General features: G+C 54.8%; 1 protein-coding gene across 3 annotated transcripts; it reads left to right on the forward strand.

Moving 5' to 3' along the window:
* The first annotated feature begins 18 nt into the window (after positions 1-18).
* Positions 19-23249, forward strand: PLCD1 (phospholipase C delta 1). 3 transcript variants are annotated; one of them, XM_036094156.2, is made up of 15 exons: positions 19-85; positions 8736-8900; positions 12233-12461; positions 19078-19207; positions 19301-19532; positions 20134-20335; positions 20433-20577; positions 20656-20805; positions 20899-21057; positions 21276-21435; positions 21636-21752; positions 22127-22305; positions 22396-22528; positions 22603-22752; positions 22891-23249. In XM_036094156.2, exons 1-15 carry the CDS (start codon positions 34-36, stop codon positions 22974-22976), a joined length of 2289 nt encoding a protein of 762 aa, XP_035950049.1. In that variant the 5' UTR covers positions 19-33; the 3' UTR covers positions 22977-23249. The 3 variants fall into 3 exon arrangements, with proteins under 3 accessions (XP_035950049.1, XP_035950050.1, XP_035950048.1); XM_036094157.2 differs by lacking the exon at positions 19-85 and adding an exon at positions 435-483; XM_036094155.2 differs by lacking the exon at positions 19-85 and adding an exon at positions 4948-5347.
* Positions 23250-23572: the final 323 nt, after the last annotated feature.

Genomic DNA, 23572 nt, shown 5'->3' on the forward strand with positions numbered 1-23572 from the left:
GGGCGTCGGAAGTTACGCGGTCCCTTTCCCAGAATGACGCCAGATTCTTTCGAGCGGCACCCCAAACCCGGAGAAGCGCCCACAGGTAGGGCGTGGGGCCGGGCCGCCCGCTGTAATGACAGGGCCCACGGCCTGTGGATGGCGGCGGCGGAGGAAGCGGGAGGAATCCGGCTATTTCTGGCCGGGGCGCGCCCACTAGCCCCGGCCAGGGTTGGCCCAGCTGCGGGCCGCCCCCCCCGCCCTCCCCGATCCCCAAGAGGGGGCGGGGAGAGGCGCGGGTTGGCGGGGCCGGGGGGGGCGGGGCGGTGTCCCGGGCCCACCTCCGGTCTCCGCCCACCGGAGTCCTTTCGGGTCCCTCCACCGCACTCGGCTCGGACCCGAGGCCGCCGGCGCAGTCGCCGCGCGCGTGTGTCCCGCGGCGCCCCCTCCCGCTGCGCCGCCCGTCGGGCATGGACTCGGGCCGGGACTTCCTGACCCTGCATGGTGAGTTCCTGGCTGGTGTGCGGGCAGACCCTGCACCGGCCGACCCCGCGCGAAGCCGTTCCCGGGCCCTGGGCCGGGGACCCCCAGGTTCCTTCGGCCGCCCTCCGCCCCGCCCCGGGCCCGTCTCTCGACTCTTCTGTTGCATTGGGGAAATCTCGGCGCAGGACTCTCGGGGTGGGACTGCCAGGCAAGACCTTGGGCTTGTCCCCCAGATCTGGCCGGAGGTGGGGGGAGGGTGCGGGTCTGAAGACTTCCCTGAAGGCGAACCCCGACCCCCAGACTCCGCCTCAAGGATTCTGCCTTTTTCTGGTCTCAGAAGGCTGGGCTCCGTGGTCCAGCGCGCACGGAAGGGCCGAGGAGGGACGGAACCAGCATCCACGAATAACCAGGTTCTCCCCACACCGTCCGGGCCCCGCTGGAGAGGCTCCCCAAAGCCCAGGCTGCCTGGACCGCGTCAGGCCGCGTGGGTGTGGCAGGGGGGGTGCGGGGGGGGGGAGGAGACGAGGAGGTGTGCAAGGTTGGCCGAGGTTGGGCTGGGCGGCGGTAACTGCTCAGCGCAGAAATCCCTGTCAGCGATGCCCACGCTGGAAGGAGCGGCCGGATCCTCCCATCCGCGCACCCTCCTGGCGGGACCAGGCCGAGTGTCACCTCGAACTGCCTGCAGCTCCACCCTTTGTCCAGCTAGTTCTGTCCCTCTGACCCACCGGGGAACAGTCCTTGCCGTATTGCTGTCCCTCCAGGACAAAGAGCAGCAGTGGCTTCTGGCAGGTCGGGCCCCCCAGCCTAGTCTGGCATCTCTCCGCTCCAGCCTGGGGACTCACTCACTCTTAAGGGTGTCTTGCCCTCCTGGTTTCTGAGAACATCTGCCAGTTCAGCAAAACCTGCCCCTTACGCCAATCACTGCTTAACCATATCTCCCTGTTTTCTAGTATCCCTGGGGTGGGAGACTTCAGTGCCCACCACCTGTCCATCTAAACCATACATGAAGATGATAGATGGGAAGGAGAAAGGCAGAGCCCTCCAGCTGCCCACTAGAGACCCCCTGGAATTCAGGGGCATAGGAGATGTTCCTTTCAGCCAGCCGCTAGTCTGTCTTGTGTTTCCTGGTTGGCCTAGACCTGGTCTCCATGGCCCGAAGAGACCTTGCTCAGGGCCCAGAGCTGTGACCCTCCCACCACTGGCCTGGGCTCCTCAAGGCAACCTCATCCAGCTGGATCATGGGACCCCTGCCCCTTCCAGTGCTTCATCTTCTCAGACCAAAGGTGTCCTTAGTGCTCCTGCAAGACTGGCAGGAAGGGAGTCTGGATGGCTTAGAGGACCACAGTGGAGACCTCTGCTTTCTCTCTCATCATCCCTTAGTTAGTGCTGTCTACCCTGCAAAGTGATACCTCTTCCGGGCCTGTCTCACACTCAGATCTCCTAAAAGCCCTCCGGTCATCTCTGGCACAGCTCATGTTGGAATGGGCTCCATCCTCAGGCATCTGTGCCTTCATCCAGTCTTTCTCCCCCGGTGTCTTCCCTGGAAAGGAAGCTACGGGGAGGCACTGTGGCATGGGTTTGGCCCATTCTGTTTGAGACCTGCCTTCCAAATGCCTCACTCTGTCCAGCCCTTCCTGCGGGACTAGCGGGAACACTGCAACCCCAAGCTCTTTCCCTGAAGGCCCTGCCACTTCAAGCTCATCATCCAGAATTACCCTCCCTTAATTGCCTTGGTCCCTCCTGCACACCAGATCAGAAAGCAAGAACCGGGCAAGGGGAGTTGCTGGCAGGAAGGGGTGGTCGCTGTGCCCTGTGCTTCCATTGGAGAGTCCGTACCCCTTTCAGATTTGGGGCCCCACAGCACCGAACATGTGGCTTGGGCAGTTGGCAGTCAGCTGCAGAAAGTCCCCCCCTCCCCACGGCCTGGGGGGCCACAGAGCCTTCCTAGATATGAGATGTCCCCTACGTCCTCACCCCAGATGTGTGCAGATGCAGTGTACGCTACAGGCATGGGTTCTGGAGGCAGACTGAGTTCAGGCCTTGACTTTTTCATCTCAGACAAATCCCTTGATTTCTTGGTGCCTCAGTTTCCTCAGTGAAATAGGGGACAAGAACACTACCGACTTCATAGGCTTGCTGTGAGGACTGAATGAGGTCCTACATAGAAGGCAATGGGAACAGTGCCTGGCACTCGGTAGGGGCTGTGTTCCTGCAGGAGGCCCACACCAAGTGACCATGCCCTGTGCATTCTTGGGAGATGAGGGGGGCACCATAAGGGAGTCTGTTGCTAGGAAAAATGTGCCCAGAACAGGGCTCAAGAACCAAGGGCCTCCTGGTGTCTCTGGAGCCCTCAGACTGATGTTCCATTCCCCTGGCTTCCTCCCCCTCCTCCACTGCCTCTGCTGTCTCCATTCTAGCCAGGCCTGCACTGGCCTCGCCAGCAGGTCTCCAGATGTACCCAGAAGGACACTACTTCGCAGGCCCTCCCCTCGCTGAACATGTCCACCTTCACTAACTTTACCTACCTCAAATCCACCCTGCCCCACTGTCAAAACTGGCATTTGTAAAAGTGGAAGGCAGGCCATAGGAGGGGCCTCATCTTGGCCCCAGGAGACCTGGACTGCAGTCCTCATTTTGCCTCTATTTATAAATGTTGTGACCCTGAGCACGTCCCTTTGCCTCTTTGGGCCCTTTTTTTCCCCCACCCATGGCATAGTAACACCCTATTTACAGGGGACATCGTGAAGACAAAGCATGGATGGGCATAGGAGCTCAAGGTTGGCAAGAGAGCCAGTACCCCCAAAAGATAATGGTTCCAGAGCCGTCATAGCAAGTTGGGGTGGCCAGCCTCCTACTCACCTCAGTTTTGTTTCAAAACTGTCCCCGGGGTTCCAGACCCATAACCCACAGACACACACTGATCCACACTGATCTTAACATTTCGTGCCATAGGCCACTTTGGCAGTCAGATGAATCCTGTGGACCCCTCCTCAGGGTCATGTTTTTATTTTTATTTTTATTATTTTTAGATTTTATTTATTTTTATTTTGAGAGAGAGAGAGCGCCCACACACAAGCAGGGGGAGGGGCAGAGGGAGCGGGAGAAACAGGCTTCCTGCTGAGCAGGGAGCCAGATGATGTAGGGTTCGATCCCAGGACCCTGAGATCAAGACCTGAGCCGAAGGCAGACACTTAACTGACTGAGCCACCCAGGCGTCCCAGGGTCATGTTTTTAAATGCATAAAATAAAATACATGAGAATTCAAAGGAAGCAAATTATATTGAGAGGTGATTCTATCCGTAGGTCCTCGGCGTGGGGCGGGGCGGGGCGGGGCTCTTGGTCCTCTGGATGAGAACCTTTGTGTGGTTTCTCTAAAACAGGTTCACCTTACCCTCTGCCTCCTCCCTCTCCAAATGAAGAACAACTTGTTTGGGCCCGTATTTCAGCTCATCTACACCAACACACGTTCTTTTGATGTATTCTCTGTGGCGCGACCGTAGGCAAGTCACTCTGCGCTTCAGTTTATTGTTAGTGTTGCTTTGCTTGGCCGTGCTAATGGTTGGCTTTGGCGGTGACTCACTGCCAGTGCTGGGGACTGGAGCGGCAGTGAAGCGAATGGAGGAACTAGTCAGAGGCGGAGAGTAAAAGAGAGGGGTGAGTCAGGCCTCTGGGTGGTGTCCTGACCTTGGCACACAGTAGGGGCTGGCGGCATGAAAGAGAAGTTGTAACTTACATGAAAGGTCCCACTGTTCCCGAGCACACTGGCAGCACAGTTTTGTATAAAGTTGCAGTAGTTCTCATCTATTCATCAAAGCAAGCCTGCGTTAATGGACTCATTTTTAAGATCAGCCTTTTTTTTTTTTTTCAAGAATTCTATTCGCATTTGGAACGTTAGAGATTACCCTACTCGGGTGGAGAAACTGAGAAGGAAACAGGTCTGCCTGTGAGGCAACAGCCAGCTGAATTACAATAACTTCGTTGAGTAATTGAAGTAAAATATTTGGCGGGCTTGGTGGTCTGCCCCAGGCTCCATTCCCGGCTCCGTCTGACCCCGCCCCATCCCGTCCTCTCAGACTTGGCCACCCAGGCCGCGGCTACCCGATCTCCCCTGTTCTCCTCAATCTCGCTCAAACTTCATCCTCCGCCCGGCCCCCAGTAGGTGTTTCGAATTCGCGACTCGGGCTCCGCCCCCGGTGGACACCGCCCCCTGGTGGGACACCGCCTCCAAAGCCGAAGTTCCGCCCCTCCCTGCCCGAACCCCGCGTTTTCAGTGCGAGGCCCTCCCTCGGGTCGCTCTCTGAGCCCTAGCTCCGCCCCCGGCCGGCTTCCTAAGTGACGCTCTGCCTCCCCGTCGCCTCCCAGACCCTGCTCCTTTCCCCCGCCTCCCACCCCAACCCCTGGGGCTGTGGCTCCGCCTCCTCCCCCCTTCTGGGCTCTGGCTTTCGCCACTGATTTGCTTCCTGGGTTATAGATTTGTCCCACTCCGCCTCTTGGGTTCTGGCTCCTCCTCTCCCCGCCTGGAGTCCGCCCTTGCCGCAGCCCCCAAGGGCAAAGGTCCTGCCCCTCCGGGACTGGCCACGTCTCCTAGGGTCTGTCTCCGCCCCTTTCAGCCCTGATTTCTCTCACGCCCCGCCTCTAGGGCCGAGGCTCCGCCCCTCCAGGCTGGCCCCTCCTTCTGGGTTCTGACTCCGCCCCTCCACGCCCGGACTCCGCCCCCATTGCCAGGGCTTTCTAGAGGCTGCGCTGTCCCGGGCCAGGCTCGGTGGCGCGGAGGCACTGAGGAGCGTCATGCAATGCCTGGGAATCCCGAGCCGGAGCCGCTCCAGGGAGCTCTACCTGCAGGAGCAGAGCCTCAGGGTGGCGGCGCTCAATGGGCAGAGGCTGGGTAAGGAACGCAGGGGGCGCCGAGCTCCGCTGGGAAGGCAGCTGGGGCAGGATGTAGACTGTGTTCCTTCCATCCTTTGAGTGGACCTGTTTAGTACTCCTGTGAGTGCGAGACCCACTGTGGGGCTGTGTTTGCAGGGGTGGCATGTGGAGTGTTTTCGGGGCCAGGGGTGGGTGGGTGGGTGGGATAGGTCACTTCTCCTGATCTACCTGAGCCCCTCCAAAGCCCCCCACCCCTTACCACCCCTAACCACCCCTAACCACCCCAACCCCTCCTGTTTACAAATTTCTGAGGCACTACTAGTTATGTGGCTCAGTGTAACTGGTACGACTGTGTAACAAGATGGTTTTCCGAGCCTATGTGATCCAGTGTGATGGTGTGCAAGTGTGCGTGACAAGTGTGACAGTGGGGGACCCAGTGTGTAATCTGGTGGTGGCTCTGTCCCTCACGTGGTACGTGGGGCCACTGTGCGGCAATGAGGATGTGTAATGGGGTATAACCAAGTGTGTGACATTGTGGCACCAGTGTGGCCGCGTGTGGTCCAGGGTGGTGCTGTGTCCTGGTGACTGTGGGAGGCAGACCGACAGTGGGCGAGCCGGGGGACCGATTCTGTCATTCCGTGTTACAGTATGTGTTCTGTGGATTTTCTGACATTGCTCAGTGCGCCTGAGTGGTGACTTGCATAAGGTAATGTTTCCTAGCACTCACCCTTGGGCAGGCTTCGGAGTCCTGACTCTGCCATGTAACTTCCTTGAACCTCAATTTCCTCATCTGTAAAATGGGAATAATGATAGTGCCTTCCTCATAGGGTTGTTGGGGGGATTAAGTACATGTGCTAAGAGCAGTATCTTATTCAAATATTGGCCATGAATGTTATGGTAGCTGCTCTGATTACCATTGTGAGGATGATGTTCTGGCACGGTGTGTTGAGTGCGGCCGTGCGTAACTGTGTAGCTTTGTATGGCTGTGGGGCCCCCCCTCGGCCTCCTGTTAGCACCTGCACACCCTATGCCCTCCTCCACATGGCCACCTCACTGTGTGCGGCCAGCCTGAGCGGGTTGGTGAGGCTGCCAGGTCAGCCCAGGGCCCCTGAGGTAGAGGCCCCTCAGCACCCCCCTCCCACAGGAGGAGAAGGTACTGAAGCTGAGTGAGTGCGGCTGAGCGAGGAGTGCCCATCAACATTCTGGGTGCTGAGGGAGCACGGGTGGTGGGGCGGGCAGCCCAGGGGCCTCAGAAATAAAAGGGCCGGCTGCAGATGAGACTCAGAGGTGGGGGTGCCTGCCCAGGTTCCCTAATGGCCCAGAAGGTGGTGGCTATTATCAAGGCCCACCTCGGGGCTGAGGTCTGTGTTCCGGAAGCCATGTCAGCAGCCAGGGGACTTATCTCTGCCTGACCGCAGACAAGGCCACAGCCTGGCTCCAGGACAGGATGAACATGTCATCTCCCCACGGTGTTTTCCAGAACCGGAGGGTGGGGCTCACCTTCTACTTTCCAACCCCTCCCCCATTACCATCTCTGTTGTTGGCAGTGGCTTGTCCTAATGAGTGCCCAGCTTGGGGAGCAGGGGGCAGGCCTAGGGTAAGGAGATGCCCCTGCCGATTACACCTCAGCTCAGAAAGGACAATGGAATACCCCAGCAGAGGCTGAGGACCTCTCTTCTGGCATCTGGGAACTCCCTTCCTCTGGTTCCAAGCGCCACACACACAGCCAACAATTTAGGACATCTTGCAGGAGGAGCCCCCTTCTCCACTGAACCTCCCCTGGGGCTGAAGGGATGCTGCTCATACTAAGACAGAGGGGTCTCCCAGAAGTGTGGGGAGACTTGGGACAAAGGAAGAAGAAGGCACATCAGACCATCACCTCTGAAGAGGCTCACAGACACCTCTTCCGACGCTGTTCTCACCCAGTGCTGATGGGGGAACGGAGCCACGGGGGAGGGGAGCTGCCTAAAGTCATGGGTGGTGGTTAGCACTGGGCTCTGTCCCTAGTGAAGACAGGAGACTGGGGAGGGATAGAGAGCGTATGGGTGGCTGAGGCCTGGGGAAGCGGTTCAGAAATTTCCCTAGGTCTTACGGGTGTGTGGGGCAGGCTGGTGGGGTGGGGGCATGGATAAAGCTGGAGAGCCTATCGGGCTGTGGATCTGGGCTTGGAAAAGAAAAGCTTATAGGCCTGGTCACAGGCCGCTCAGACTGGACCGACACGGTCCCTGATGCCACCGCTCTGCTGGAGCAAGAGCATAAAGATTGCCGAAGGGCCACATAGTTTTAGTTTTGGGGACGGAGTGAGGTGAGATGGTCAACTGGCTCTGAGCAGAGCTGGCTGCTGGACTGCATCTGGCTCAGCTGATAGATCTGGATCTAGATGCATCTATCTCTATATTATACTGATGAATCATTAAGGTGGGCATGGTCTCTCCTTGATCACAGTGGATACAGGCTCTGCTCGGGGATGAGGGCTCCTGGGCGGCCGGGCCTAGTGCCCCTTTGGTACCTCTTGCTTGGGCCTGTTAGGACAAAGGCATTGTATCTTTGGGAGCCCATGCTGAGGAGACCAGCCTGGGTCCCTGAAGACAGCTGGCTGGAGGGGCCATGCAGCTAGGGTCTGGTCCTCACTTAGGGCCCCGGGCCGGATCCTGCCTCAGCTGCTGAGAAGGCTGCACTGGGCCTTAGGGCTATTATGCCCCGAGGGTCCCAGACCCAGGACACTCAGAGACGGGGTGGGCAGGGAGAGCCAGGGGCATCCCAGGGGCCAAACCCAGGCCACATTTGGCTCATCTCTCCCTTCTGGGGGCAAGGATCAGAGACCTACTCAAGCAGGTGGAAGTCAGGGTGGGGGCAGCAGGGTGAGCGTGGCAGGGATGGGCACGAGGGTCCTACTGCAACCATAGTGTTGACACCAAGAACTACAACTTCTGTTACCTCCAGACCTTTTCTTTTCTGCTCGGCCTGATATTTTGGTCCCAGCTTCCTTCAGATCACTCTGACCCCTAGGTATGACCAGGAGGGGCACACTTTGTTTTGCAGAGCCAGGCCATTTCCCAGGCATCTGGTTCCCCAGAACCAGATGTTCTGGAATTAGCTGCTTCCCCTTGTCCATTCAGCTGTGAATGGCAGGTCACAGTATATAAAGTGTATCCTTGAGTGGGTGGGTGTCCTAAGGTTTGCATGGCCTTGGCTGGCAATCAGAGATTGCTTCCTGGAGGAGGCAGGGCTCCAGGATCAGGTTGGAGCATGGGTGAAGGTGGGAGAAGGGAAGGGAGAGCGGAGGGTGAGGCTGGTGACAAGTGGGACCCTTCTCCGAGAGGGTCCAAAGGTGGGAGTAGCTAGCATGGGACCTGGGGCAGCAGGGACACTGGAGGAAGTGGCATCTCACCAGCTCTGCCCCCTAGGCCTACAGGATGACGAGGACCTACAGGCACTGCTAAAGGGCAGCCAGCTCCTGAAGGTGAAGTCCAACTCATGGCGGAGAGAGCGTTTCTACAAGTTGCAGGAAGACTGCAAGACCATCTGGCAGGAGTCCCGCAAGGTCATGCGGACCCCGGAATCCCAGCTGTGTGAGTGTCCCAGGGCTGCAGGGTGGGAGCAGAGTGTGGATCCTATGCTTGCATGGGGAATCGGATGCTGGTTGGGGCAGGGAATGGTGGGGTGGGGAGGTCAATCCTGGACCACAAATAGGGAAACCCAGGCCTGGCCTGGTGGGGCCCAGGTCGGTCACACAATCAGGACCAGATACAGGGAAGCTGAAGCTGGCAAGGGTGGGGGAGAAGAGTTAGTTAAATCACCGATAGGGCAATTGAGGCCTAGTCTGGGCCAGACAGGGCAGTCATGGAGGACCAGAGATGGACAGGCTAAAGCCTTTTGGGGGTAAGGATACATAACTGTGACCACAGGTGGGAAAGCCAGGCTCAGAAATAGGGAGGTTTCTGGGCAGTGTTGTCTGAACGCACAGGGTGTCCACCTAGACAGATGTGGGAAGGAGGGAAGTTGGGCGGATTAGGACTACAGGTGTAGTGAGGCTAAAAGCCAAGCCCAAAGTCCAGGGGCAGATAAGGCCCTTCCTGGTATCAGTGGCCAGGATATGAGGTGGGGCCGCAGCAGGCAGTTCCTTCCCGGGACTGGGGCCACAGCAGAGAGGTAGGGTGGAGTGGAGCGAGGCCTTATTAGCTGGGCAGCTCCCTTGAGGGTGTTGGGTCTGAGGATTTTCTGGAAGCTTTGGAAAAGGCCCTGGAACCCAAGGCTCAGGCCTGCAAATGGAGAGTGCTTGCAGCAAGGCCCCACAGAGAAAGCTGTGCAGGCTAGCTGCTTTGTAACACAGAATGGCCTAAAGATTCTGTAAAATGAGAGGTCCCCGCTGCATCTTTACTTGGTGGGAAACTTTTAGACCAATGCTGCCCAAAAGAACTTTCTTTGATAATGGAAATGTTCTGTATCTGTGCTGTCCAGTATGGGTGCCTCTAGCTACCTGTGGCCTCTGAGCACTTGAAATGTGGTTAGTGTGACTGAGGAACTGAATTCTTAATTTTACTGAATTTTAGCTCCTTTATATTTAAATAGCAACACCCGGCTGATGGCTGCTGGATTTCACCCAACCCAGACCCCTGCCCTTGGCCGTGGTGGGGAAGGGGGGAAGGAGCAGGGGCAGCCCACTGGGGAGTGCGATCAGACACAGGTGACAGGCTCCAGATGGGAGAGGGGACAGGAGGAAGGGGAGGTGCCCAGGCAGGGTTTACCGGGCCTCACGACACTGGGTAGAAACCTGAGAAAGTATCTCCTGCTGGCCGTATGGCCTGGAGCAGGGTCAGAGGTGAGGCAGGACACGAGCAGGGTCAGATGGGGAGAGCCAGGCAGGGGGCCTTGGGGCTGTGGGCCATGGAAGGTTTCTGAGCAAGGCAGGGTAGGGTTAAAGCCAACAGAGCCTGAAGTACTCTCCGAAAACCACCCGAGTGCATGTCAGTCACACAGCATGGGAGTGACCCAGACCTCGTCTCTGTCTGGCCTCTGTCTGTCGGTGGCACCAGCCAGGCTCCTTCATGGGCCTCAGCCCTGATATGGGGCTTCCTGTTCGACGCTGGTGGGGGGCGGCACAGTGGGAACGGGCGTCTTGCTCTCTGAGCTCTGGGGATTCCTGAGAGCCCGTACATACGCCTGGTTTCCCGTGTGTGCCTGGCACTTACTGGGTGGCAGCGGGCATGGGGGCAGAGACAAGAGTAGGGGACCTGGGCTGGTGAGATGAGCCCCTCATACTGGGAGAGCTGTGAGCACAAGGGCAGGAGGAGCCTTCCAGGCAGGAGACCAGTGTGAGCAAAGGTGCAGGGCCGAGACTGAGGAAGGGGCGTGAGTGAGGGGCTGCAGGGGTGACAGGTGCGGGGTCAGGCACCGGCTGTGCTCAGGTGAGGAATGTGGCCAGAAGAGGCTCTCTTCCAGGTCAGAGACACTGAGACGGCTCTCCGGCTGAGCATGCCTGCTGGCTGCTTCCCTTCTCCGGGGGAGCAGTGAGACTGTTGTCCCCAAATGCACTCTACCCTCGGGGAAACTGAGGCCAGGTGAGGGAGGAGGGGAGCAGCGCCCCCAGTTCTCTCTGCTCCCTCAGTTTGCCCTAATCCTGCCACCGCTACGCTGCCTCCACTCTGGCCCCCAGAGGCAGACGAGGTATTATCAGCAGTGCAGGCATCTGGACTTTCTCTCTGGTGCGGGTGGGGGTGCTGGCCCAGGAGCTGCCCAGCTCAGGTTTCCTGTTTTCACTCCCAGCCCGGGGCAGCGGCAGCTGGCCTGAGCCTAGCGGGCGCAGGAGGCTGTGGACAGAGGGATTAAGCGGGGCTATCCCCTGCACCCCAGATGGCCCGGGACTCACATGTCCCACTCTCGGAGCCTGCTGCCCAGGCTGGGCACATGTCCTTCACGTGGGGCTTGCAGGTGGCTTGGAGGCCTCTGGGCACTCAGGGTGCAGGCAGGCACGGGGAGGACAGGTGAGCTTGCAGCTGGGGCTGCTCTAGGACCCAGGACAGAGGGATGTGGAGGGCTCAGGACACAGGTGGGGCAGGGGTGGAGTCTGGACCTTGATGCTGGGCAGCTTAGCATGATCCCAGCTGGTGGGACTGGCTCCCAGCCAGGCCAGGAAGGGCACCCTAGGGTCTTGCTGCTCCCTGAAGCTTGGAAGGTGTGGGTGTGACAGGAGGGCTCTCCCCCCAGTTCCTAAGGGCAGAACTCTCTCAGACCCCTAAGGGGCACCACTTGGGGTCCTAGAGGGCAAGGGCCTTCCCGCACTCTTCTTGCCAAGCAGATCCCTGAGGTCAGGACACACGTGGACACACATGGACACACGCAGGGCAAGGTCGTGTCTATGCCGCAGCACAAGCACTTCTCCCTGTGCCCCCACACCCTGGGGCCAGGGCTGCCGGAGGGTGGCTCCGGGCTCCTGCATGGTCGGGAGAGGGGCCTGCAGGCTCTCAGAGCCATCTGAGGGGAGGGTGGTCCAAACTCAAGTGCGATTAGGAGGATATGTATCCTGTCTGTCACAGGCTCCAAGCTCCAGAATGGTCTCTCCCCATCTCTAAAAGCCCTGCCCTGCCCTAGTCCCTCCCAGCCTGGAAACAGCAGGGCCTAGGGTCCCAGGTGCCCTTCTCTAGGGTCAGTCTCTCCCTCTGTCCACCCCCCCACCCCCCGGTGTTTCCCCTGCCCACCACAGCTGTGTGTCACATTCCTTCTCCATCTCGGTCTCTGTTTTCCTTCCTCCCTTGTGTTCTCCTTGTCCGTCCTGCTGCCCCCCTCCTTGTCTCTGGATCCAGGCCTGAGCTCCAGCCCTGGCTCTCTGTCCCCACGCTGTGCCTTGGCCACACTGGGGGCAGGGACTGGCCTCGAAGCTCTGCCACCTGTCCCCTTCTTGCAGTCTCCATTGAGGACATACAGGAGGTGCGGAAGGGGCACCGCACGGAGGGCATGGAGAAGTTTGCCCGGGATGTGCCCGAGGACCGCTGCTTCTCCATTGTCTTCAAGGACCAGCGCAACACACTAGACCTCATAGCGCCGTCGCCGGCCGAGGCCCAGCACTGGGTGCAGGGTCTGCGCAAGATCATCCACCACTCGGGCTCCATGGACCAGAGGCAGAAGCTGCAGCAGTATCCTTCTGGTGGCAGTAGGTCCTGGCCCAGCCTGTGGATCCTGGCTGTGGTCATCACCAGGGCAGCCTGCATATGGAAGATACCCAGCTTGGGCCGTCACATGGACATAGCAGAGGCTGGGCGGCTCACACAATGGAAATGAATCTCACGGTTCTGGAGGCTGGAGACCCGAGGTCTGGGGGCCAGCGTGGTCGGGTTCTGGTGAGAGCTTTCTTCCTGGCTTGTGAGGGGCTGCCTGCTCACTGTGTCCTCACATGGCAGAGAGAGAGAGAGAGAGAGAGGAGGGAGACAAGCTCTCTGGTGTCTCCTCTTATAAGGGCACTAATTCTATCATGAAGGCTCCATCTCATGACCTCATGTAAGCCCCCCACGACTCATCCCCAGATGCCATCGTATTAGGGGTTAGGGCTTCCACATATTGATTTGGGGGGAACACAGTTCAGTCCTGAGCCCTGAGAAGGTACCTGGAGCCCTGTTTGGTCTACTCAGTGTGGCCCCTGCTGTCTCCTCTTCTCCCCCCCAGAACCAGCATAGAGTTCTGCTAATGGCAGCAGCTTCCATGCAAGACCGAGTCTTGAGTGTTTGAACCACGTTTCTTGGAGTTACTACATTTTTTTCTCTCTGGGAATTTGGAAGGCCATGGTACCCCCTGTGCCATTCTTTGGGGAGTGATCGAGTTTCCCTGGGCCTTGTGTGCAGGCCAGCCTGTAAGCTTAAAACAAATTCACTTCCAAATCTGGATGCACAACAGCACACTAGCCTATGGTTCAAAGTGGTCAGCCTTCTGGTACAGAGGACTAGGGTGGAACCAGCTCCAGCTCCTTTATTTTAATGACAGTTTTATTGACATATAATTCACATACCATGTGATTCACCTGCTTAAAGTTACACGTCAATGCTGTTCAGTATATTCACAGGGTTATGAGTAATTTTACGACACTTTCATCACCTTAAAAAGAACCCCATACCTTTGAGCAGCCAGGCCCCATTTCCCCATAACCCCCCAGGCCCTAGACAACCACTGATCTACTTTTTTTGGCTCTTTATGTTTGCCTTTTTCTGGACATCTCATATAAATGGAATCATACTGTCTTTTGTGACTGGCTTCTTTCACGGAGCATGTTTTTCAGGTGTCTCCATGTTGTAGTGTGAATTAGTACCTCATCCCTTCTTATGGCTGAGTAATATTCCATGGTCTCCTTATTCCACATTTTATTTATCCAGCTAGCAGTTGATGGACAGTGGGGTTTTTACTCTGGAGCTTTTATGAATTAATGCTGTTATGAACATTGGTGTGGTATATAGCTAGGATTTATAAGTCTTATGGTAACTGTATGTTTAACCTTTTGACATTGACATTCCCACCAGAAGTGTATGAGGGTTCCAATGTGTCACATCTTCACTAAGGCTTGTTAGTACTGTTACTACTTTTTTATCCTAGCCATCCTTGTGGGTGTGAAGTGGTATCTCATTGTGGTCTCGATTTGCATTTCCTTGATAGCTAATGATGTCAACTATCTTTATATGTGTTTATCGGTTATTTCTAGAAATACCTATCAGATCCTTTGAGGAAATATCTGTCAGATCCTTTGCCCATTTTTTGTTGTTGTTAAGTTCTTTTTTTTTTTTTAAGATTTTATTTTTAAGTAATCTCTACAGCCAACATGGGGCTTGAACTTACAACCCTGTGATCAAGAGTTGCATGCTCAGGGGCACCTGGATGCTCATTCAGTTAAGTGTCCGACTCTTGGTTTCAGGTCAGGTCATGATCTCAGGGTCATGAGATCAAGCCCCGAGTCAGGCTCCGTGCTCAGCTGGGAATCTGCTGGAGATTTCCTCCCTCTTCCTCTCTCTCTGCCCCTCCCCCTGCTCATGCAAGCTCTTTCTCTCTCTCTAAAATAAATTAAAAATCTTAAAAAAAAAAAAAAAAGAGCTGCACGCTCTACCCACTGAGCCAGCCAGGCGCCCCTGTTAAGCTCTTTTTAAAATGGATTTATTTTTTAAAAATTTTTACTTGTGGTAAAATCTACATAACATAAAAGTTACCATCTTTCAACCATTTTAGTCATGTGGAGTACCTTCACATTGTCGTGCAACCCATCTCCAGAACTCTTTTCATCTTGTAAAACTGAAATTCTTTCCCCATTAAACAACAACTTCTCATTCTCCCACCTCCAATCCCCACTCCCCAGCCCCGGCCCCCCGGCAGTCACCATTCTACTCTCTGTCTCTCTGAATTTGAACACCCTAGCTACCTCAGACAAGTAGAATCATAGAGTATTTGTCTTTTTGCAGCTGGCTTATTTCACTTAGCATAATGTCCTCAAGGTTCATCCATGTGGTAGCCGGTGTCCGAATTTCCATTCTTTTTAAGACCGAATAATAATATTCCACTGTCTGCATATACTATATATTGTTTCTTCATTCATCCATTGATGGGCACCTGGGTTGCTTCCACCTTTTTCCTTTTGTGAATAATGCTGCTGTGAACATGGCTGTGCAAATATCTGAGACTCTGCTTTCAGTTCTTTTGGGGTATATACCCAGAAGCAGAGTCGCCGGATCACAGGATAATTCTACTTTCAATTTTTTGAGGCACCACCATATTGTTTTCCACAGCATCTGACCTACTTTATACACCCATCGACAGTGTACCAGGGTTCCGATTTCTTCAAGTCCTCAACACACTTGTTTTTTTCTGGGTTTTTTGTTTTGGTTTGGTTTAGGTTTTGATAGGTGTCTTATCGTGGTCTTGATTTGCATTTCCCTAATGATTAATGCAGTTGAGCATTGTTTTTTTTAATTTGCTTTCCTGTATCTTCTCTGAAGAAATGTCTATTCACATCCCTGGCGGTTTGTAATTGGGCTATTTGTCTTTTTATTATTGAGTTGTAAGGGTTGCGTATATATAGTAGATATAAGTCCCATCATAATTATGCTTTGTAAATAATTTCTCCTCTTCTATAGGTTCTCTTCTTTTTCTTGATGGTATTTGAAACGTGAGTTTTTAGTTTTGGTAAAGTCTAATTCAACTACTTTTTGCTTTTGTGGCTTGTGATTTTTGATGTTATATCTAAGAAGGCTTTGCTTAACCCAAAGTCACTAATGTTTACTCTTATTATTTTCTTCTAAAGGTTTTATAGTTTTAGTTATTAAATTTAGGTCTTTGCTTCATTTTAAATTCATTTTTGTGTGTGGTGTGATGTGGGGGATCCAACTTCATTTTTTTAGCATGTAGGTAGTTGTCCCAGCACCATTTGTTGAAAAGACTGTTCTTTCCTCATTGAATTGTCTTTACACCCTCGTCAAAAATCAATTGACCATAAGTAGGAGGGTTTTCTTTTCTTTTTTTAAAGATTTTATTTATTTATTTGAGAGAGAGTGAGAGTGAGATAGAGAGAGGACAGAAGGAGAGGGAGAAGCAGACTCCCTGCTGAGCAGAGAGCCCGACGAGGGGCTCCATCCCAGGACCCTGGGATCATGACCTGAGCTGAAGGCAGACACTTAACCGATTGAGCCACCCAGGGGCTCCAAGAGGGTTTATTTTCATGGCTGTCAGTTTTATTCCATTTATCTATGTCTATCCTTGCACCAGTACACAACGGTTTGGTTACTGTAACTTTGTAAGTTTAGAAATTAGGAAGTGTGAGTTCTCCAAATTTGTTCTATTTTTTTTTAAGATTTATTTCTTTGAGAAAGAGAGAGAGAGCGAGCAGGAGCAGGAGGGGCAGAGGGAGAGCGAGAGAGAATCTCAAGCAGACTCCAAGGGCTCGATCCCATGACCCTGAGATCATGACCTGAGCTGAAACCAAGAGTTGGACACTTAACTGCTCCACCCAGGTGCCTGTTCTTTTTTTTTGCAAGATTATGTTGACTATTCTGGGTCCCTTGACGTTCCATGTGAATTTTAGGATCAGTTTCTGCAGAGAAGCCAGCATGATTATGATAGGGGTTGTGTAGTTGTGTTGAATCTGTAGATCAATCTGGAGAGTATTCCCTATTTAATGATGTCAAATCTTGTGATCTGTAAATATGGGTATCTTTCCATTTATTTAGATCTTCCTTAACTTCTTTCAACATTGTTTTGTAGTTTTCAGAGTATAAGCTATACATTAAAAAAATGTATTCCTAAGTATTTTAATTCATTTTGAGGCTACTTGATGGAATTACTTTCTTAATTTCATTTTCTGATTATTCATTGCTAGTGTATATCCAGCTGCTTTGAGGGATATACTTGAGCTCTGTTCGTTTCCTTACTCTGTGCTTTTCAGCATTTCATAGATTTTTAAGTATTTTTTCTCAATGCTATCTCTGCCTGATTTTGAGCTTTCTTAAAAGTCCAATTCTGTAGCGTAGGTTTATCCTTGGGCAGTCTTGTGCCCTCTGGAGGGTTCTGTTGCCCAGCCCTTGAGATCATAAAGCCATCCATCCCAGCCTGCTGAATAACAATCAGCATGGGGACCTCATGTTTGGCTGGACTGCTCTGAACTTGATTTTTTTTAACCTGGAATTCTGCCATAATTATTTTTTCATGTAAACATATACATAAAATATGGCTGTGTTAGAATGAAGTTTTCTTTTAATTTTTAAAAAAGATTTATTGATTTATTTTAGAGAGATAGTGCGTGTGTGCAGGGAGGGGCAGAGGGGAGGGAATCTCCAGGCAGACTCCCCACTGAGTGCAGAGCCCAAGGTAGGGCTCAATCTCATGACCCTGAGATCATGACCTGAGCCAAAACCAGGAGTAGGATGCCTAACCGGCTGAGCCACCCAGGTGCCCCAGAATGAAGTTTTAAAGGCCCACAAAATGAAACTGCCGATTTTTGGGTTCTGCCTCCAATCTTTTTTTTTTTTTTTTAATTATTTTATTTTATTATTATTATTTTTTTATTTATTTGCGAGAGAGAGAATGAGAGAGAGCACGAGAGGGAGCAGGGTCAGAGAGAGAAGCAGACTCCCTGCTGAGCAGGGAGCCCGATGTGGGACTCGATCCCAGGACTCCAGGATCATGACCTGAGCCGAAGGCAGTCGCTCAACCAACTGAGCCACCCAGGCGCCCCTCTGCCTCCAATCTTCTTTTCTGCATTTCAATTTGCCAAAAATAGTGGAGAGCTTACATTTGTATCCATTTTCTGTGTACTGTTATGTCATAATTATTTCCCTGTGTTAGTATAGTCTCCATAAAAAGCTGTAGTGACTATGTAATATTCCATTGAGTAGGTGCCCTATAAATTAGTGATCCATTCTTTTATTTTTTTTATTATTATTTATTTATTTATTCATAACAGACAGAGAGAGAGAGAGAGGCAGAGGGAGAAGCAGGCTCCCAAGGAGCAGGGAGCCCGATGCGGGACTCGATACCAGGACCCTGAGCTCATGACCTGAGCCGAAGGCAGACGCTCAACCATCTGAGCCACCCAGGCACCCAGTGATCCATTCTTTTAATGTTGAACATTTATTTTCAGTCTTTCACTACTATAAGTAACATTGCAAAGAACTATGTTCCTAAGAGCTTTCGGTATTTAGGAGTATTTCCTTACCAATAGAATCCTAGAAGTGGAATTAGTGAGTCCAATGATGTAACGGTTTCGAGCTTTAGCTATATCTCTGCATCACATTACCAAGGGTTGAACAATTTCCTTTATCCAAGTGGTGCATGGGATGTCCATGTCACCTCACCCCTACCTGCACTGGGTAATAGACTTTTAAAGTGCTGATCTTAGAGTTTAAGAAATTGCATCTCATTTGCAAATTGTTAATATCTTTGATTACCAAGAACGTTTGCAAAAGGTCAGTTTATGGCCTTTTCTCATTTAGTTATTAGGGTCATCATCGTGTTTTCTGGACAGCTTTATTTTTTTCTTTATTTGACCCTCAAAATTATTTAAAGTTTACATGGCATCAATTATGTGGTTTCCTTTGTGACTTCTTCTAAAAACCTGCTGTCGTTTTTTAAAAAATTGTTTTCATTGTCTTTGTTCTTTAATGGATGTACTGTGGAGGTCCTCTTTCTTGACTTCTCCAGGTCAAGTCTGAGGGGAGAGGGGCCAGAGGTAATGGAGAAGTGGGGGCTAAGTGCCCCCATTGGGACAGCATGACGCAGGCTTCATTTTTGCTTGTGATATCCTCTCTGATCTGTGGCTTCAAGTTTGCTGTTTCTTGTAAAATAAGCCTCAAGTGCTTTAGTCAAGTTGGCTCACAATTACGTATTGAAAACCAGAAGGACATACCTTGAAACGTTAACAGGCATTATCCCTGGGTGACAGGACTATGGGGGATTTATTTATTTACTTTTCTGCATTTTGTAAGTTGTCTATAGCGAACTCTTTCACAGTGAGAAAAGAAATGTTTTGTTTTGTTTTTTTAAATGTGAAAGGGTTCAAAGCCAGTAAATAGAAAAAAGCCCCCTTAATCGGATGTATCATTTCCTCTGAAGAGGCCATCCGGTCTTGTCCCTGGAATGCTGGTGTGCAGTATGTCAGGCCTGCAGGGAACTTTGTAGGTGATCTCCGTCCATCTGGGCCCAGGAGTTGACCCTGGGCTTCAAACCTGGCTGTAGCTGGGACCTGGGGGGTATCCGGGCTCCTGGGTACTTTCCTTACTTCTTGCCCAGCTGGATTCACTCCTGCTTGCGAAAAGCTGACAAAAACAAGGACAACAAGATGAGCTTCAAGGAGCTGCAGAACTTCCTGAAGGAGCTCAACATCCAAGTGGATGACAGCTATGCCCGGAAGATCTTCAGGGTGAGGCAGGGAGTGAGGGCTGGGTCTGTGTGGCTGTGGGCCCGGGACCCTAGTGGGGAGCATGCTCTGAGCCCTGCCCACCCGGCCTGGCAGGAATGTGACCACTCCCAGACGGACTCCCTGGAGGATGATGAAATTGAAGCCTTCTACAAGATGCTGACCCAGCGGGAGGAGATTGATCGCACCTTTGCCGAGGTGGCCGGTTCCAGGGAAACGCTGTCGGTGGATCAGTTAGTGACGTTCCTGCAGCACCAGCAGCGGGAGGAGGCGGCAGGGCCTACACTGGCCCTCTCCCTCATTGAGCGCTATGAGCCCAGTGAGACTGGTGAGAGTCTGGCTGGGGCCTTTGGCCTGCAGTCCCTGGGGCCACACCGTGCTGGGAGACCCCTGGGGAGACTACAGCCCGAGTGTAGGGAGCTGGAGGGAAGGGGGGCACCCTGGTCAGTATTTGCTTGCCCCCTGAAAGCAAGCAGATGGGAGACAGGGCTCCAGCATCACCACCCCTCTCTTGGTTCCTTCTCCAGGGGGTTTTGTGGACTCCTCCTCCAGGAAATAGAGAGGAGGCTGGAAAAGCAAACCCTTTTCCTGCTTCCATCCTGGGACGGGCTTTGAGATGGACAGACGGGGCCCTTCCCTGAAGGGGCTTCAGTCTGGAGGCCCAAAGGAGGAGGAGATGAGGCCCCGGCTCCAGGCGGTCTCACAGTGTGGGGGACCGAGGAGGAGAAGACAGGGCCCCACCCTGGGGTAGTCACAGTCTGATGGGTGACTCAAACTCACCCCCTCCGAGAGCTATCAAGGTCCAGCTCAGGACAGGGAGGCAGGGACAGCTGGGGGCTCCCCTCCCCGAGCGGTGGCGCCCGGAAGGTCTCCTGAAGGTGGCTGGCCTGGCGGGAAGGGCTCTGACGCGCAGGCCTCGTCCTTCGCAGCCAAGGCGCAGCGGCAGATGACCAAGGACGGCTTCCTCATGTACCTGCTGTCTGCCGACGGCAGCGCGTTCAGCCTGGCGCACCGGCGGGTCTACCAGGACATGGGCCAGCCGCTCAGCCACTACCTGATGTCCTCCTCGCACAACACGTACCTGCTGGAAGACCAGCTCACGGGACCCAGCAGCACCGAAGCCTACATCCGGTGGGGCCCGGGGCGGGGGCAGGGCCGGGCGGCCTGGGGGCGGGGCCGGGCGGGGCCGGCCGGGCACTGAGGGCCTAGCCGCCACGCTTGCCCGCAGGGCGCTGTGCAAAGGCTGCCGCTGCCTGGAGCTCGACTGCTGGGACGGCCCCAACCAGGAGCCGGTCATCTACCACGGCTACACTTTCACCTCCAAGATCCTCCTCTGCGACGTGCTCAGGGCCATCCGGGACTACGCCTTCAAGGTTGCGCGCGCCCCTGGCGGGTGAGGAGGGCCGCGGTACGGGCGGCCCGCCCCTCCTAACCTGCCCTGGGGCCTCCAGGCGTCCCCGTACCCCGTCATCCTGTCCCTGGAGAACCACTGCAGCCTGGAGCAGCAGCGTGTGATGGCGCGACACCTGCGCACCATCCTGGGCCCCATGCTGTTGGACCGGCCGCTGGACGGGGTCACCACCAGTCTGCCTTCCCCTGAGGTTCGCGGTGGGCATGGGGGTACCCAGACGAGAGGGCAGGGGGACTGGCTGGGAGGCCAACTGGGTCTTGACGAGCTGCTCCTTCCTTCTTAGCAACTGAAGGGGAAGATCTTGCTGAAGGGGAAGAAGCTGGGGGGGCTCTTGCCCCCTGGCGGGGAGGGTGGCCCTGAAGCCACTGTCGTGTCTGATGAGGATGAGGCTGCTGAGATGGAGGACGAGGCCGTGAGGAGCCGCGTGCAGCGCAAGCCCAGGGTTCGAGGGGGAGCTGTGGGGGAGGGGGCAGCCCTGGGGCCCTCCCTCATCATGGGATGTTTGCCTTGTCTCGGTTCTCTGTGGCTGCCACTCAGACCCTCTGCCCCCCTCTCTCTGTCTGTCTCCCTCTCTGTCTCTCCGTGTCTGGGTTTCTGGCTCTCTCAGTGCCCACCTGCCCCAACCTCTGAATCTAACCTGGGCCTCCCCATGGCCCCCAGGAGGACAAGCTCAGGCTAGTGAAGGAGCTCTCCGATATGGTCATTTACTGCAAGAGTGTCCACTTTGGGGGCTTCTCCAACCCTGGCACCCCAGGGCAGGCTTTCTATGAGATGGTGTCCTTCTCTGAGAACCGCGCCCTCCGACTGCTCCAAGAGTCAGGTGAGCCCCGGCCCTGCATTCTCAGGGTGCTGGCAATCCGTCTGACCATTTGGACTGGCCTGGGCCAGGCCTGGCTCCACTACTCGGGAGGTGCACAGAGTTGGCACTCCCTGCTGTTACCAGAGGGGGGCGGGGGGTGGGGGTGGGGTTGGGGCTCACCAGGAGGCCTGTGCTTCTGACCACCCACACACCCTTTTCAGGAAACAGCTTTGTTCGCCACAATGTCAGTCGCCTGAGCAGGATCTATCCTGCTGGGTGGAGAACAGACTCCTCCAACTACAGCCCCGTGGAGATGTGGAACGGGGGCTGCCAGATCGGTATGGGCTGGCAGGGGCTGAGGAGGCCGGGCTGAGGGTTTCAGTCCAGAGGGCCAGGGGTCAGGAGCCTCTGGGGAGGGACTTGCGGGCTCAGGCGCTAGTAGTCTCGGTTTGGACATATGCCCCTGCCAGCAAGTCAGGGTCTGAAATCGCCTCATTAGCACAGTCGTCCTTTGAATTCTGGCACCAGAAATGGAATGTGGGCTGGCGTGGTGGGTCAGTGACGGTGGCAGGGTGGCAGTAGGCATTGGAGTGATGCCGGACCCTGCTTCTGCCACGCCATGTGACCTAAGGCTTCAGTGTACCCTGGGTAGGCTGGGCTCTAGGGCCCCTGGGCCAGCCCACAGCCTATGACTGCTCTGTCCTGCCTACAGTGGCCCTGAATTTCCAGACCCCTGGCCCAGAGATGGATGTGTACCAGGGCCGCTTCCAGGACAACGGGGCCTGTGGCTACGTGCTGAAGCCTGCCTTCCTGCGAGACCCGAATTCTACCTTTAACTCACGTGCCCTGGCTCAGGGGCCCTGGTGGGCCCGGAAGCAGCTCAGTGTCAGGGTACGGCCAGCCACCGCAGGGACAGGAGCCCGTGGGCCTCCCTCCCCGCTACCATTCCTGAACCCTCATCTGTCCCTTGCCCCTGCTCAGGTCATCTCTGGGCAGCAGCTGCCGAAAGTCAACAAGAATAAGAACTCAATTGTGGACCCCAAGGTGACGGTGGAGATCCACGGTGTGGGCCGGGACGTGGCCAGCCGCCAGACTGCCGTAGTCACCAATAACGGTACTTGGTGGGCCTGGGTGGGGCCCGGCCCCTGGAGCTGGTCCACACTGTTGACGTGGGGCTTGTACTGCCAGGTTTCAACCCATGGTGGGACACAGAGTTCGTGTTTGAGGTGGTCGTGCCTGAGCTTGCCCTCGTGCGTTTTGTGGTGGAGGATTATGACGCGTCCTCTAAGAATGACTTCATTGGCCAGAGCACCATCCCCTTGGGCAGCCTCAAGCAAGGTTTGTTGAGGGGGAGGGACGACAAGGTGGAGGAGGTGGGGCCTGTTCTCTCTTGGGCCAGGGCCGTTGTCCCTTGAAGCATCCTCACCGAGTGACTGGAACACTCTGTGTGCTCTTTCCTGCCCATCCCCCTGCCAGGATACCGCCATGTCCACCTCTTGTCAAAGAACGGAGACCAGCACCCATCTGCCACCCTCTTTGTGAAGGTGTCTCTCCAGGACTAGGTTTGGGGGTTCTGATGGGGCTGCCCCAGGCAGACCAGGCCCTCTGTCCCCATGTAGGGACAGGGCTGGTGTGGCTGCTCCCCACCTCTCACTTGGAGCTAGAGGCCCCGCACTGCCTTCAGCTCTAACAGACGTCTGTGCTGCTGCCTCCCTGGGGTCCCAGGAGCTGGCCCAGTCCCCGGAGCTCTCCTTGATTCCGTTAGGAAAAACACTGCAGCCCTCTGCCCTCTGGCCTGGCCCTGGGTCGAGGGTTTTTATAAAAGTTATGACTAAGTCCTGTGGTCTCTTTACCTGAATGCCAGAAAGTTCCTATAAAGGGCATGTGTGTGTGTGTGTGTGTGTGTGTGTGCGTGCATGCGTGCATGTGTGTGTGTGTGGGGGAAACACTGGAGCCCCATCACCTCTCTCTCCACGTCCCCCACACTCACACTGTATGAGGATTGTCTGTCCCCTTGGGCAGGAAGGACCAACGAGAAACAAATACCTCCATGGAAGACAGTGGAGAGAGCTCAGTCCTCTGGAATGTCAGACCACCCCCTCCAGTCCCAGAGGCCCCTTCCCCCCAGAGCTGGACCAACTGAGTGACCCAGACTTGA

Source organism: Halichoerus grypus, chromosome 1, assembly GCF_964656455.1.
Source record: "Halichoerus grypus chromosome 1, mHalGry1.hap1.1, whole genome shotgun sequence".
NCBI lineage: Eukaryota > Metazoa > Chordata > Mammalia > Carnivora > Phocidae > Halichoerus > Halichoerus grypus.